Source organism: Aptenodytes patagonicus, chromosome 5 (assembly GCF_965638725.1).
Source record: "Aptenodytes patagonicus chromosome 5, bAptPat1.pri.cur, whole genome shotgun sequence".
NCBI classification, from domain to species: domain Eukaryota; kingdom Metazoa; phylum Chordata; class Aves; order Sphenisciformes; family Spheniscidae; genus Aptenodytes; species Aptenodytes patagonicus.
The window spans coordinates 49,208,499-49,224,988 of NC_134953.1; the positions used below are offsets into that span (position 1 = coordinate 49,208,499).

Consider the following 16,490-nt stretch of genomic DNA (forward strand, 5'->3'; position numbering starts at 1 on the left):
CATGAGGTTAATGGCACTGATGGTGGAAATGGTAGTACTTGATTTAAGAGTATCTGGCATTTGCAGCAGAGCCCAAGGCCCTACAATCCCACTGCTATTATTATTGGAATTATTATTGTTGTTAAGTTAGATCCTAATCGTTTTACCCAGCTGAGGACATGAACTCACTAAAGATCAACGCTGGGACTGCTGATGTACTGGTGAATGCAATATAGACCTCTGACCTGTGCAGAAACAACCACGCGGAGGGGAGAGTGAAATGTAAATTTCCTGGCTGCTGTGTTTTTGTTTGTTTTGTTTTTTTTTCTCCAAGTGCTGAGAGATGTGCCACGTTGTGAGGATCATTTTGTCGACACCCAGACATACCCATGGGTGTTACTGCTCTGCTGCAATGCCTATTGCCTACCCACCTCTCCCAGCGCATTACTTTCCCATGCCCTTTAGAAATGGATGTCTTGATATCCCCATTCCAGTGTTTTTTCTGTTCCTGCAACTCTTTATTGACAGCTCTGGAGATGGGAGGAGAGACAGTCAGCAGTGTTGTCAGGAGGCTTTCCCCACTAAACATGCCCTTCAATGGATCTGTCTCCAGAGATGTCCCCCTCTCTCCATTAAGCTTATTTTTGGGAGCTCCTGTGCTTCCCTACCCTGGCTCCTGCAAACATCCCAGACTTCCTCTCAGAGAGGGTTCAGATCACGTGCAGAGAGGCAGGCTCATGTGAAGAGGGCCCAGCTGTTGGCTCAGTGCTGGGAGGACCCAGGCAGCACTATTCTCCAAGGTCTGTTTTGAGCAGAGCTGGAAGAGAGATTTCTTGGAGCAAATTCTGAGATGCCTTTTGCTCATGCTCTTCCTTATACAATACACAGGGATGGGGGTGAAGGTAGCATGTTTCTTGATGTGTTATGTGCTTGTGCTCTGCAGGGACCCCTTGTTCTTGCCATGCGCTGCCTCCTCTGGCATACTGGTTGTCCTGGGAAAAAGGATAGAGTGGAGGGCCATGGTCGTGAGCTTCTCCAGATAGACTAGAGAAGCTGGAGAAGAGACTTCTTGGCCCCAGTGGGCAAACCCTTTCTGCTCCCAAGAATAAGGTTTGATGTCCATTCCTGCCCTGACCTGTATCAGGGACGACCCTGAAAACGCTTGTTGGAACCAACTGGAGTTCTGGATTGCTTTTTCTCTCCTCACACCTTGCAGAAAACTTACTTCCCCCCCCCCCCCAAATTCTACTTTTCTGATGCCAACCCCCTTCTCTTTTCCCTAGCAGGACTGACCTCTGCATTTCCTTTCTTCTCTCATTATTTCTCCTCCCATTTTGTCTCCTTTTATCCTATTCTCTGGTGTCTCTTCTGTCCCTGTTGTTGGAAAACCTTCTCTAAGAGTAGAACTCATCAACAAAGCTACTGTAATTAGCAAAATTTCTTCAAATTTGCATGACTGCCTCCCACCCAAACCCCTCACTAGCAGAACTTGCACCTTACAGAGCAGAATTAGTAGTGTCATGGAACATGCTGTTGAAACTTGCTGAATTTTGCCATGCTTTACCAAACGCTGTTGGTTTCAGAGAGTTGACGATGGGGTCTCCAGGTCTGCTGCACCCTTTCCAAGATATCTATGGGTGGCTCCTGCTTTTCCTCTTTGCTCCATTGAAGTCTATGCTGACTATCTCCTCTCCCTTGTCCTTGCAGGGCGTACATGAGTGTGAAGGAGCTGAAGGAGGCACTGCAGCTGAACAGCACCCACTTCCTCAACGTTTACTTTGCCAGTTCAGTGAGGGAAGAGTTGGCTGGTGCTGCCACTTGGCCATGGGATAAAGAGGCCCTTAGTCACCTGGGTAAGAAAGCTACCGCACTCATGGGGTCTCAGGGTTGTTGGTTTTCCTCTCTCTCGGTTGACTTGGCAAAAAGTGGCAGCCATGATTTGGCTCAACATTGAGGATGTTTAATAAGAAGGTCATGATAACAGGCTTTGGGTGTACCAATAGCTGCTGCTGTAAGGGAACAAGCAGCTCCTTTCCTGTGTCCATGTGGATAAGGTAGTGGGGTTACACCCTGACAAGGGAATTCCATGTTGTTATGAGAAAATTTTAATGGTGAAGGCAGTGAGACAGAGAGCTTGGGGACAGCTGCAGGTTCACCATCAGTGCAAGGCACTGGAGAAGGGTTTAGACTCGCATTTGGCTTCTCTGGGACCTTCCAGGTCTATCTTCCAGGATTGTGGAAACGGTGAACTTCTCTTTTGCAGCACGTAATGACAAACAGATAAACCAGGAGTGTCAGTGATTTCAGAGCCAAGACTCCAGATTTGAGCAACTGTAGAGCTGAGCAGGCAGTGAGCACTGGCCACTTCCGAATCCAGCTGCAAATGTGAGGATGACTATCAAATTAAACCATGTTTTTATAACTTGGCTTACTATCTGCTGGAGGCAAGGTTCTCCTTGGCTTCAGTGAATTCAAGGCAGACCCTTAAGGTCATCAGCCCTGGCAGGCTACAAAACAGTCAAAACGGCAACTGCTTCACTAGAATGTAAATGTATTGTGTGTTTTCTCCTATTTCTGCTGTTTCTCTCTTTCCTGCCTCTCCCTCCACATCTTCAATGTCAGAGTTTTCTGGCAAAGCCCTTTACGCTTTGCAGTCAAAACATCTAAAGTGTTTCTCAATAAGTAACTGGAAATAATTACTCCTGACACCTGCACAGCAGACCTAGACCTTCTGCTTTTACAAGTGCGTGATATTCAACCCTTAAGTTTTATGCTGCTGTTAAAGACCTGTTTTAAAGTTCTCTTTTGCCAATTTCCCCTCCCTCGGTGAGTTTCAGGACTGTTTTTTTCAATAGCGTATTGAAAAAATTGCCTGTTGAGGAAGGCAAATCTCCATGAAATTTATTCCTTCAGCTTCCAGAAATCACTTCCAAGGCTCAGCTTGACAATCATCTTACTACAGCACATGCTTCAGACACACGTGTTCTCTTCAGACCCCTCCCAATGGCTCGCAAGGAGTTGTATGGAGGGGTAATCAGGTTGACTGGTTTCATCAAAAGCTTGCATTTAGCTGTGGTCTCAGAGTTTGTGTTCAGCCAGGGACACAAGAGGTGGCACCATCTGGAAATGTTGGATCAGGGTTTTACCGCAGAGGTTCAGGGGAAAAGGGGTGTTGTCTTGGCTCTGGTGCCAGAGCTGTGAAGTATGAAGCTGGATCTGAACTTCTTTGAGGCTCTGGCACTGACTTGAAGACTTTGGTTCAAGGCTGTCCTGTTTTAGATTTAATGAGCTCAGGAGGGCAGGTGGTGGACTCTGTTCTCTGTAAACAGTAGGCTCCACCACATCATCAAGTGTTTTGTACCACGCACAACGTATATTATTGTCCAGCACAGAAGAAACTTAGGACTGAGTAGGTCATGAATATATGGCTTTTGACAAAACTTCTCACAAGAGGCTACTGGAGAATCTGAGTAGATGTAAAGGTAAAGCAGTGAGGAAAGAGCAAGAAAAACCTTGGGAGGAGTGAATAGTAGTTTGAAAAAAATTCCTGAGCTTTAAGGACCTAACGGTGACCGGGGTGGAGACAGGTCTTTACACAAGAGAGGGGTCTGTCTCCAATAGGACAGACTCCTTCCCTTGCACTGAATCTTGCTAATCTCCTGTCTATCCTGACCTTAAAATATTAAGGTCAGCACACAGGCCCTGCTCCCCCCACGCCACTGTCTGCTCCCATGGAGCAGAAATGCCACACTGATTTTTCCCTACACATGTACAGACCCTCTCATGCTTTGGTTCTCCTCCTGAATCAAATTGGTCCCTTGAGTTTGACTTGACTTCTCCAAAAAGCTAACCTGCCTCTTGGCTCCAGAGACTCTTGGTCAGATTTTGTTCTGTTTGTCTCTCTGAACTGGACTTTCTTAGATGTTTTCAAGAGAAGTACCATGAGCCTTTTTTTCTCCAACTGCCTTCCCTTCTATTTTAACACTTCCTCTCATCCCAAAGCTCACTAAACATACTGTTTCCAAATTGTTCTCCATCAGTTCTTCTCTAGATGTTTTTTAATCTGCCATCTGAACTCCTTAGAAACCATTCTTTCATGACCTTTGACTGTCTTTCAAGAGGGTCCTCCTCACCTTCCTGTTGGTGTCTTCACCTTCTGGAAGTCTTCAGTGAACTTTTGTTTTTCATCCCCTTCTTTTCACCTATGCTTGTTTTGGGCTACCAGAAATTAAGTGACCATTCCTATGCTGATGACTTACAGATCTATTGCTCTCCTCCAGATTATTTTCTTGAGTAAATTTGAATTTCAGGCAGCCTTCCTGAAGGCTTAGGGAAGGTTTACCATTATAGACCAGTAGTAATACCAATCAACAGCAACTGCATTCATTGAAGCACAAGAGATAATTACTGACTTGGGGAGGGTGAACTGGTGTATGCTGTGGAGCTCCTAGACAGAGGCAACTTACAGCCAGCTAGCAGCAGAGGTAGAAGATCTCAGGTCTGCTTGCACCACTCCCTCTAACCATACTGTCTGTCTCAGTCTTTCCACCATAATCACAGTGAGTTCCTTTCAAATTCAGAGTTCTCACTTGGAGTCTGGAATGAATTTTCTGAGAACTTAGAAGTAAATCTTTTTAACTACAAAACAGAAGGAGTTGACGAACTCCTGTCCTGTAAAAAACTTAGCTTTCCGCAGTAGAGAGCCTTGCCTCAAAAACCCTAGTAATGTAATAATGCAGACGCTTTAAACTTCATGTGTAGCTGCATGTGAACTGTATTTGCATAAACATGTCGAAAGGCAAGGGAATTGTGAATATTTGATGTTATAAATACTTTCTGCAGTTATATAAGCTGAGGCCAGCTCATATATCTGGCTGAGGTCAGTGGATCCTGAAGGAGGGCCAGCCGTTCCATCAAAGGTACCTTAAGCAATGGCCATCTTCCTGTCTGACTAACCGTCATGCGTTTGTTCCATTAATTGCAGTGACTCAGTGTTTGGGGAAGACTGGCCTTGTGATACAGGTTCAGCTTTGTGGTTTGCTGTTTAAAGATCCCATGCTTGCTTGAGCATGCGTTCTCTACAACAGCCCTGACCCAGGAACAGGTTGGTTTCTTGGGGGCTGGTTTGAACGAGAGTCCTTCAGCATTGCTGTTGATCATGGCTAGAGCAGGGCAACGTCCTGGGACTGGCAGCTTCCAAGGGGTGTGTGAGTGAAGATGAAGTGGGGTCCACACCAGTGCTAATCATTCACTGTACTGATGGGTTGGGCACCTTTTGTTCCTTGAGCAGAGTTGAGGCTTGACCTTGGGGATATTACCAGCTCTGCAGCTGTAGCTGGTGAGTCTGGTCTGGAGGGAGAGGATGTTGTGAGGCCAGACCTGAAGATTTCTAGCTGCCTGGTCTTGGTTGGGTAAGCAAGTCCAAAAAAGACTCTGGTTCACCTGCCTTAGAGTGCTGGACCCCCTTGATGTCACAGGGACATGTCATTGATGTTTTAAGCTTGGTTGTGTAAATGCTGACCTTGGGGACCTCCTTGGGCTGGTCCTCAGGAATGAGAGGGAGCGTTCACTTAAAGCCCAATTTAGCCCATCTCCCAGGGTAGGAGGAGGCAGAGGTGAGAAGGAAAGCCTGATCTGCAGAGGAGGAAGAGGGGAGGCTGATCTTGTTTGGATGTACAAATGCTTCCACATCTTGCCTTCACAGCCAGGACCCTGCAGAGGGGAAACACAACTTCCTGGTCCAAAGCTGGGAGTTCTCCCAGCTCATCAGGGAGCTGTGGGGACAGGGAAGGGAGGCACAGGGACATTCCAGAAGGCAGGCAGAGTTCTCATGCTGTTTCTAATTCTGCTATCTAATTAGCTGTAAAAAAAAAAAAGTACTAAAAATATGATCATCCTTGTGGGGTGTGGGGGAGGAATGGGATAGGGGAAGCCAGCAGAGAGGAAGGGAGGGACAGGGTATCCCAGCCTTGGCATCCCTCCCCTGTGACAGTTTTCTCCCTCCCTGTACTAGAATCCCATTTATTTTCCTGCATGGGAAGAGCGTTGGATTTCTGCTGGGAGGAGGGCTGCTTGGTCATTGGGCCTCCCGTGCCCCTGGTGCTCAAACCCGTTTCTTGTGGTTAGTGCCGCAGGATGCATGCAGGGCTTTCACATGTCATTTATTTGTTTATGAACAATATTTTCTTTCTGCGTGTGCATTCCTCCTTTCAGACCTCTGGGCAGGCAGCCCCCTGCCTTGCTCAGGCTTGGATCTGGCTGCAGAGATGCCTTTTCTTTCTGTTCTCTCTTCTCTCAGCTACAAAGAAGTAGCTTTTTTTTTGTGCCCACTGGGCTCTCCATCAGTGGGATGCCCTTTGCTATCTATAGCGTTTACCAGCCTGGTAACTGAGAGGGGGATGGCTTGCAAAAACCTAATGATTGACAGGACACAACATGAAGGTCCCAAAAGGATTTTTCAATCTCTGTGCCTTCTTGCGGCCCATCTCCAGTCAACTAAAGGGTCAAGAGCTGACTGATGGGATGCAAGGTCCTCTGCTCTGGTGTTTTACAGCTGGGGAGAAAGGGAATGCAGCTACTTTGTGACCCATCCTTTGCCTTAAGCCAAGCTGCCCTGGGCATAAGATCCACACTGTGGGGAGGAAGAACAACAAACACGAATTTTAGGTAAGAAATGGTGCCACTTGACAGGTCAGTGGTGTCTCTCAGCCCTTCCATGAGCCACACATGCAGGATGCTCCATAGAAGATGCCACCCTTATTTCTTCACCCTCTTGCAAGCCTGTTGGGCTCAAGAGAATTGCTCAGGGCATCTCTGAAGGCCCCTTTCCAGCCCCAACCCAATGTTCACCCAGCATGGCTCCACCAGAGGAGTCACAGACCTGCTGGTGTCCTGCCAGGGACACTGATCTAAAGAAAGCCCTCTCTTGGAAGGAATGCCCTGTGCTTGAGGACATGAGGTAGTCCAGTAGTGCACGGAGCTGATCCAGGAGCAGATTTCAAGCAGTCTATGCTGTGACTGGAGGCAGGATCACATGGTGGCTCTCTGCCAATTTTAACTTTGCTGGCAGGGGCAGCAATCAGCAGCAGAGATGCAGTAGCAGAGGCTCTGCTGTGAGGTAGCTGGCACAGTAAATCCTCCAGGGCCCTGTAAAGGAGGGAGCAACCTGTGCCAGAGCCAACTATTCACCACACTGCCATCCAAGCTGTCTGGGTTAAAAGTAGTTGGGTAAAAACAGCCTCCCATACCATGGAGGGTATTGCCTGGAATCAGCCTGGGCACGTGCTAGGGTCTGCTTTTTGTCCCCTCGTCTTGCTGATATTCGCCAGCCCTTGTTCCTCCACCATAAGGCAGCATGGAAAAGTGGATGGAGCAAGGAAATGAGAAGAGGAAGGGGGAGGAAAATGCTAATGAAAAGTCTCAAAGCAGGGAGAAAAAAGAAGAGTTTCCAAAGAGACGTTCGTTTGGGCAAAATAAAGAAATAAAAGGAGGCCAGAGAAGAGAGGTAAGTGTTGTTCTTGAGCATCCTCTGTAGACAGTTTCCCAGCAGGTGTGGTACAGAGTGGTCAGTACAAGGTGTGCATCCCAGCTCAGGAGTTGGAGATGCTGGCAGTGAGCAAAAGGAAGGCTCTGCTGCGCCTGGCTTTCCTCAGCATCATAGATCCTTGCTCTTCCGATTGTAGGCAGGTGGGCAGGAGGGGAAAAGCACCTTGTCCTGCAGCCAAGGGGCAGCTTAGGGCAGGATCAGCATGGGTCCGTATCCAGCTCTATGCTGTTGCTGTCAGTATGAGGTGCAGCTCTGGGCAGTTTCTGGGGGACTTAGTTTGTACCCATGCTCCAGCATCTTTGACAGTTGAACCTGCACGAAACTGGCTTGGAGATGAACTGCCCCTTTGTGCCCCCTTGAGTCAAGGGGCTGGGGTGCCCCAGTGAAGAGGAGTAGGACTGTGATGGGTGGGGGGTTCTCGCCTTGTTCACTTGGTGCACCTTGCCCACATGCAAACCCCTCTGAAGGGGAGGAAGGGATCTTCAGAAACTGCGTTTTGGAAAATCCCACTCTAAAATACACCGTGAATTCAGGTCGGGTTTGTGGTAGAAGCTTAGTGGATTGCAACAGCACCTCATGAGAGTTTTAGTTTACTCCTTAGGGTCTGGTTTGGACGTTGAAGCAGTAGATCATTGATGTTTTCTCAGTAGGGGCCAGAGGCAGTGCATTTGAATCTTCATAAGGACTTGTGCTGAAGGTGGCTTCTAGTTGGCACAGCCAAGTGTGTCAGGACTTTATTAGGCACCTCGCTGTCCACACCTGCCATGGGAGCTGGCATGCTTTAGCCACCTGTCTAGGCTAGGGAAGGTCTTCTGGTTAAAAAGATTATCCCTATAAACTTACAGCATGTCTTGGTTTGGTGCCCTGGCTCCAAACCTCACTTAGAGTTGTAAGTGTGAACCAAAGCAGACACTGAATTATAAACATGTGAAAAGACACAGAGGGAAATGGTAGATGAAATGATTGAAGATGTTGGGGGGAGTGGTGTGATCAGAAAGGGAAGAAAAACTACCCAGCCCATTCCACTCCAAGAGGACAAAGGGGCCCTCTTCCCATCCTACAAGAGGGTGAATATGTCCATCTTCAGGTCTTCATCTGGCACCTCATTTGTGACCTGGAAGCACAATGAGAGGAGTTTTACCTAGCACAGGTGAGTAACGGCAGCTGTCTCTTTGTCCGAATAATGTTCTCTGTACTTGCAATTCTAGGTGGAGTTGTCCTCAACCCTGCTTATTACGGTATGCATGGCCACACGAACACCATGATCCACGAAGTGGGACATGTCCTGGGGCTATACCATGTCTTTAAGGGAGTGAGCGAGCGGGAATCTTGTGACGATCCCTGCAGGGAGACAACTCCGTCTATGGAGACGGGAGACCTCTGTGCTGACACTGCCCCCACCCCAAAGAGTAAACTCTGTCGGGATCCAGACCCTACCAATGACACCTGCGGCCAGACACATTTCACAGGAACACCCTTCAACAACTACATGAGTTACACAGGTAATGAGTAATCATCAGGTAATGAGTAATCATCATTAGAAACTGTAAGGGGTCATCTTCCCTAGAAACTTGGGTTTCTCTTCCTTCCACCTCCATCGATAGTCCCTTCCTTCGTTCCCTAACTGATGTGGTCCCTCCTCATGCGTTGGGATGTGGCAGGCTGCAGCCTGTGCTTGCAGTAGCTTCTTAGCCCCTTTCTTGCTGCAGGCTGTTTCCATCTCTCCCTCCCTGCCAGTCTGTCATTGGTCATGCATCAAGGCTGTTCTTGTTTGCATGGTGGCGTGCCTTTGTTCTCCAGTCCTGAAGCAACATTATTATTATTATTACTACTACTACTATTTTGGACCTTTGAGTTGAGCCCTTTTGGCTTGGTTTCCAAAGGCATGCCACAGAGGGCTGGTGTTCATCCTGGCAGCCCAGGAGGACCAAAGCCTGAAGAGCAATTCTGTCACCCCCTGTTGACCCACTGCAAGTCCCATGAGGATGGTGGCACTGCCCAGGCATTAGAGCTGGTGTTCAGCAAGTGCAGGGATGTGGAGCTGCTGAGGCAGTGCCATCTTGTGGCTTTGGGGACACACGACAGCAGAGAGTCCTGGCAGGATAGCCACCACATGCTGGTGTCTCCCAGGTCTCCCTTGAGGTCTCCAAAACAGAGTTTGGAGATCAGGAAGGGTGCACGTTGCCATGCCCTGTTGGCCAATCTCTGCCACCCTCAGTCTGGCCTCTCTTCCCCCAGACGATGACTGCACCAACACCTTCACCCCCAACCAAGTGGCCCGGATGCATTGCTACCTGGACCTGGTGTACCAGCGCTGGGGTCAGAGCAAGAAGCCCGCACCCATCCCGATCCCTCCCATGGTCACGGGGCAGACTCAGGACTCCCTCAGCATCTACTGGCTGCCTCCCATCAGCGGTGTCATCCACGAGAGGTAAGGGATCTGCTGTTGCGATGGTCTTGGTCTTGCACAGGAGCCTGCTAGAAGGGACAAGGGACCCTCTATGGTGCAGACCACCCCCCACCCCCCAACCCCCTTACCCCTTGGTTGTCTCCAGCAGAGCCCTCAGACACAAGAGCTGGGCTGCTGTGATGGCTCTGCTGGCATGTGGGCTCTCCTGCAAGCCTTCTGCTGTCGGGGTGCCGGGAGGGGAAGCCAAAGAGTGTCAGGAGGCAATGCCAATTCTTAAACCCCAGAGTGCAATCATGGAATGAAAAATGAGCTTCATTTAGCACTTATTGTATAAAATAGCCATTTACCAGGAGGAAATGCAGCCTTGTGGTTAAGGCAGGGAGCTCGAACCGCAAGAACTGAGTTTTGTTTCCAGTGCTGTCACAGACTGGTGATGTAAGTAACTGGGGGTAAGTCAGGAAACTTTTCAAGCCAGAGAAACAGTGCTGAGGAACCAGAGTTGTTTGCCTGGTGAGCAGTGCATGGTCCTGAGTGCCAGGTGGCTGTCTTCCTTCTCCCCAATGTTGGGGAGTCACCCAGACCTGGATATGCCACCAATGCCTCTATTCAGCAGCCCCTATTACTACAACGTTTTGGTTTCCACCAGGTTTTAGGTCTATGCTTTTATTATGGGACCATAAGCATATGTTAAAGAGCTCTTGAAATTGTTTTAAAGCTACTTCACAAAGCTTTTGCAATTCAAAGAAAAGCGGTGTTTGAGGGCAGCTGGGACAACCCTGGGTCAGTGTTTACTGCCTTTTTCAAAGAACTGATGATCTCCACGATGGGCCTTTCATCCCAGGGGTAATGAGACTGTGTACCTGTTATCCCCGTAGGCACGAGAGCCCCTGAGTGCTGAGTGGCCTTGAGTCATCCAAACAAACTGCTTTGGTGGGGAACGGAGTGGTTTGGGAGCAGGAAAATGGGTCTAGGAGACAGGTACTGGGTCTTCAGATCCATCCCCGGCTCTCGCTCATAACCGGCTCAGGAGCTGGTCCACTGTGGGGGTTCTGCATACCCTGTGATGAACTTGCCAAGGAAAGGGCCTGAGGCTGGTCTTTATCACAGAAAAGTGTCATTTTTCTTTCCTGGAAAGCACAGTGGTACCCTCTTTAATTGATGTTATTGTGACTGTCTTGTATTGCAGCAGTGACAAAAGCCAAAAACCTGACTCTGGGGTTTAGTGGAGATAGACCCAAGCGCACCCACCCAACTGCAGAGGCATTGACACGGGAAGCACGAAGTCTGTTAGCTCTGCTTCGTGGGTAGGGAACAGGCGATTCAATGGCTCATCCAAGACTACCCAGAGAGCCAGTAGAAGAGCAGGGATTAAACATGGCTTGTCCCACGGTCACTTTTATTCTCCCGTCTGACAGAGCTTATTCCAAGCAGGATGATATGCCCAGGGGCTTCCCGAGAGCTTAGCTTTGCTTTTCCAATTTCCCATCTGGTTCTGCTTGGACAAACGTGGATGGAAAATTAACCAGTCGTGATTAGACATGCCAATGCCTTTGTCTTCTGTTTGCAGGGAGCAGGACACAATCTGTGATGACTGTGCGGAGGACGGCACCTTCCGTCAGTATGTGCATGAGGCCTCTTCCCCTCGGGTCTGTGATTCCTCTGGCTACTGGACCCCAGAAGAAGCAGAAGGTAAACACCTCCTCTCTTCCCCGGGCTGTGAATCTCCCAGACAGAGATGAGATCTTGTTGGGAAAAGAAAAAGAAGCTTTTTTTTTTCTTCTAGAGAGTCAGATGTCTCCCCTTTGGGGAGGCTCTTTAGTGCTGGAAGGAATTCTAGGTGCCCAGGAGATACCTGGTAACTGCCAGCTGGCTTTGGACAAACAAACTGACACACCGATATTAACCCCAATCATTGCCCAGGAAGGTGCTAATGAGATACTCATCAAAAGGGAGGGGTACTTCATTGAAATAAGTCTTACAACATACATCTCGGGACCTCATCCAAAACCTCAGGGGCATTCACAGGCTTTGATGCAGCCTTGTCCAAAGGGAGCAAGAGGAGCTCCTTGCTCGGTCCCACTGAGTCTGTACCAAGTGCTGGGCGATCTGGGTTGGATGCAATTCCCCGCTGGCAAGGTGAACAGCAGGGTGTCACAACTTCTCTTTTGCTGAGATCCAGATGTTGGTTTAGAGACCTACCTTGTGGGCATGGTGGTGGCTTTCAGGATCATGCAGCTGCCATAGGAGCTGTTGGGCTTTTCATACTGCTTCAATTTCTCCAAGGGCAGGGCAGAGGAGGCAGGAGACCAGGTGAAATGATCCCATGAGCTGTATGTAGTACACGTGCTGCTTTTGAACCACGTGGAGCCAGAGGATCTGTTAGTTCTGTGCATCTGCATGTTTGAGCCACTGAGGTTGACTGAAAATGTGCCAGGGTGATTGCAGAGAAAATGCAGTTTGGACATCATTACACCTTTTGGGATGTAGCCCGTGCTTTGAGAACAGAAGTGTCAGGATGTAGCTGAGATTCTGTGTCTAAAACTCTTTAAGTATCTCTTGATAGCATTGCAAGGTGGGAGGGGGGGAAATAAACTTAAAAAAATAATCAAATTTGTGCTTATTCAGTGATACCAAACAAATCAAAGCTTAGCTCATTTATTGTCAGTGGTTTCTGTTTCCCCTGCCTGTCTGATTCACTGGCAAATTAAAACTGCTTCTGGAATTATGGGACATTGTTTTCTCCTGCATGACCTGCAGTTATCACAAGTGCATGTTTGCGCTGGTGAAAAAGACGGATTTTATGGTTTTTAGAAGACTAATATTAAATGGATGCAGGCTTTGAATTGGTGCTGGGCCCTAAGAAATGCTTGCAGTGGTTAATGAAGACAAGGGAATTCCTACAACAGGATGATGAATTCCAGTGATGCTTTCTGAGACTGAAAGCCCAACGCTACATTTCTCTTGCTGAGCTCTAATCCAGGGGAGGCAGGCTGGGGATCTGAGGTCAGCCTGGGCACTGTCCTGGAGCTTCTGGTGGAAGAACAGCCTTCCAGAGCTGCTTCCCTGGCTTGCTTTGGACCTGGTCCCTTCCTGCCTGTGACCTGTTCCAGCACATGACTGTGTAAAACTTTTGGTCTCTGCTCTGCTTAGCCTATGTCCAAACCTATGGAGCCACAGGGACTCAGCATTCAGGTGCCCTTGGCAAGTCTTCTGTGCCCATGAGACTACAGAGCAAGCTTCATGTCCCCCAGCTGTGTCCAGGCTGTCTCTAGAGCTTGGCACTGTGACCAGCTGCAGTGTGGATACCATTGATCCAGTTTTAGAGGGCTGTGAGACACCAGATCTGCCAAGCCTTGTGCTTGTATGCATACCCAGGAGCTGGGAGACTAGTGGTGGTTATTGCATTCTAGGATGTTAGAGCAGATGCCACCAGCTCTGGCACATGCCTGTAAATTGGTGCAAAACCTCATGGGTGTGCAGCTATAGCATAGAGATGCATAAGCACCTACAGGGTACTGCAGAGAGGATCACCCCTCTGGGTCCCCTGTGAGGTCAGCTGTCCCCTGGTTCTCATCAGCCTCCTCCTCATCCCTCCTGCCCAGGGCCCCCGGATGTGGATCAGCCCTGTGAGCCCAGCCTGCAGGCCTGGAGTCCGGAGCTCCACCTGTACCACATGAACATGACAGTGCCGTGCCCCCAGCCAGATGGCTGCATCCTGGAGCTGCGCTTCCTTCACCCCGTCTACCCTGATTCCCTCACCCTTTGGACCACGTACCTCTCCACGGGCTCTCCCAAGGTGCTGTCTGACATTGAAGTCCTGACAGAGCAGGGGGAGTCCATCCATCTGGGCCCCCTGGACACCTTCTGTGATGTCCCCTTTACCGTGAAGCTCAACATACCTAAAAAGGTGTCCGGAGTCAAAATCTACACCTTTGACGAGAGGATGGAGATAGACACGGCCCTGCTGACCTCCATGCCCCACAGCTCACTCTGCGCCACCTGCAAGCTGATCCAGTACAGAGTCCTCCGTGACCCGCCATTTGCAAACGGATCCCCCGCCGCGCCAGCACAGGCACACCGCCAGTTCATCGACACGTGAGTGACGAGGCTGCTCCATCACAGGCTGAGTGGGTGGCTGGGACGGTTTTGATGACCTCCTCAGATCCTGCCTTTGAATCCCTGGATAGTTTTGCTTGTGTTTTTTTTCTGTTCCATCCACCCACCCACCCTCCCACCCCACCCTCCGGGAATTACTATGTTCAATGCCATGAGCAGATTCCCTATTCAGCATTGAGGAAGCTTGTTGCAGACCCACCATGCTAGCACAACCCTTGCCCATGAGCCCAGGCTAACTAGAAGGAGCTTATTAAACCCGGAAACATTTTCCCCATCAACACAACCAGTAAAATGATTGTTTGAGTTAATGCCACTTCTCCCTCATGATGCTCAGACCCTAGGGAAATAAGCAGCAGGCCCCTCTGCATGACCTGGCAGAGACCCACTTCCCACAGTCTCTGCCTCTGGCAGTTTAGAGTACAAAGACATATGTCAAACTGTGATACTGCATTGACACGCACACACACACATGATTTCTATAGCTGTGGTGAGCAAATCTGTTGCAGATGTATGGGCTGTTCCCTCCTGCTCTTTCTTCAAGTCCTCTCTGTTCCTGCAGGGAAGTTACGCCTGGGCAGGTGTACCACTACCAGGTGCAGGCAGTTTCTGGGACAACCTCAGGAGAAGCCTCCCCACTGCTTGTCCATGTCCATGGAGCACCCTACTGTGGGGATGGGAAGGTGACCACGTAAGTCAAGAAACTCAAGCTCTCCGCTGAGGTTCTTTAAGCTTGTCAGGTCATCCTGCCCTGAAGGGAAGCACCAGGTTGGTCCTCCACCCATGGGTACTTGACTGAAGATGCTGCACTGAACTTCTCCAACAGACTGGACTATAGAGCTTGTGTTATGTAACATGCCGTGTGCATAGGAGATGTAGACAGTCTTTCTGAGAAGCAGGGTCTGGATGAGTGGTCCAACCTGAACATCCTCTATGTTTGACTGCAGTGCTTGGATTCTGGCCCATCTCAGCGATCTGTCGCAGAGTCTGACCCCAAAGGGATCTGCCCTTGGGACTGGCCAATATAACCTTTTGCACAGGGCACACGGTGGTGGCCCTGCAGGATTAGGTTCTGCAGCAAGCGCAGTCCCACACGGCGTGGTGTCTTTAGAGAGCTGTCTGGTCTCTGCTTAGAGACCCCAAATGATGAGAGATGCACCACCTCTACATTGAGAGACTCCAGTGGTTCACCTGCTCCGTCTGGGGATAATTATGTCAACTTTCCATATTTTAGCTTTTTCAGACTTCAACTTCCAGGTTACTCAGAATCACTTTCCTTTGAAAACAGCTTTCTTAACAGTATAAGGGAAGTGGACAATTGAAGCAAGTGCAGGAGGGATTGTGGTATCGTACAAGACCCAACAAGGCAAAGAGACTTACAGCAGGGCTAGCTGCTAAAGTGGTGTAATCTGGTATGGTTTTAGCATCAATTCATACTAGATGAAGACTTGGTCCAGAGAGAGCGAATGACCACATTAGGCTCCCTTGTCAAAGTCGACAGAAAAGTGAGAGGAGCAGGAATGGGCAGATAGCAGCTGAGATTTTTGGCAGGCTTTCTTGTTCCTGAGCTGTTGTGGGGAAGGCCATGCAGGAAGCTTTGCCTGTGAAAGTTTTTTCCTTTGTACCATGTGTGGAACAGTAAGCCAAAGGTGGGAAGATGGGACACAGTGGATCTTTCGTGTTAGGTGAAGGTGGAGGTTGGTGAGCATCATAAGGTGTATGTCTGAAGGTTTTTTTGCTCCTTGTGTTTTGGGATATGTAACTCTGTGCACAAAGGAACAGGTACGAATTGAGGCATTTCTGCCAGCTTTTCCCATCAGATCTGTTTTCTGCAGTATGGGGACAGAACCTTTTCAAGGAAACTGCATGAGATGCCATGCATGTTAGCTGGGGGCTGATTCTTGTCTCCTCTTGGGCTAACCTTTTCTCTCTCCCTTCTCCTGCTTCCCCTTCTCCAGCCCCTTCTCAGAACCTCCCACCTTCTCCAACACTTGCTTTCTCCAGCAGCAAGTCTTCCTGATGCTTGGTTCTCTACTCCCTCCGTTGTATATAGCTCCATTTTCTCCCATAGTTCTTGCCTCAGGTCTTATAAGAAAGTCCCAGTATGGTCATGCCTTCTCTCATATGCTGTGTTTTCAACCTCTCTTTAGCCCCTGGCAAGATATGGTGTTTTATCTCCTCTACCTTACTCCACATGTGGTTCTTCCTCTTCTCCCTGCTTTTGTGGAAATGGAACCAAGATATGGGGTCCTCACTCATGATTGGGCAGAAGCACAGGAGTATTGAGTCAAGAGTGGTGTTAACACGTCTGGCTGTTGTCCTCTTAGGAGCCTGGAGGAGGAATGCGATGATGGGGACTTGCTGGATGGAGATGGCTGTTCTAGGAAGTGTAAAAAGGAAAAAGGCTTCAACTGTGTCGGTGAGTCCAAATGGATTGAGACA

The 16,490-nt window shown here is 49.1% G+C and overlaps 1 protein-coding gene across 1 annotated transcript in view; it reads left to right on the top strand.

The window, feature by feature from the left end:
• Positions 1 to 16,490, top strand: part of PAPPA2 (pappalysin 2) — a 93,235-nt gene that overhangs the window by 27,640 nt on the left and 49,105 nt on the right. Inside the window, exons 3-9 of the mRNA XM_076339645.1 lie at positions 1,687 to 1,832; positions 8,734 to 9,027; positions 9,764 to 9,956; positions 11,503 to 11,624; positions 13,538 to 14,030; positions 14,611 to 14,739; positions 16,376 to 16,467. Coding sequence (XP_076195760.1) covers positions 1,687 to 1,832; positions 8,734 to 9,027; positions 9,764 to 9,956; positions 11,503 to 11,624; positions 13,538 to 14,030; positions 14,611 to 14,739; positions 16,376 to 16,467 — 1,469 coding nt within the window. The remainder of the gene's footprint in view (positions 1 to 1,686; positions 1,833 to 8,733; positions 9,028 to 9,763; positions 9,957 to 11,502; positions 11,625 to 13,537; positions 14,031 to 14,610; positions 14,740 to 16,375; positions 16,468 to 16,490) is intronic.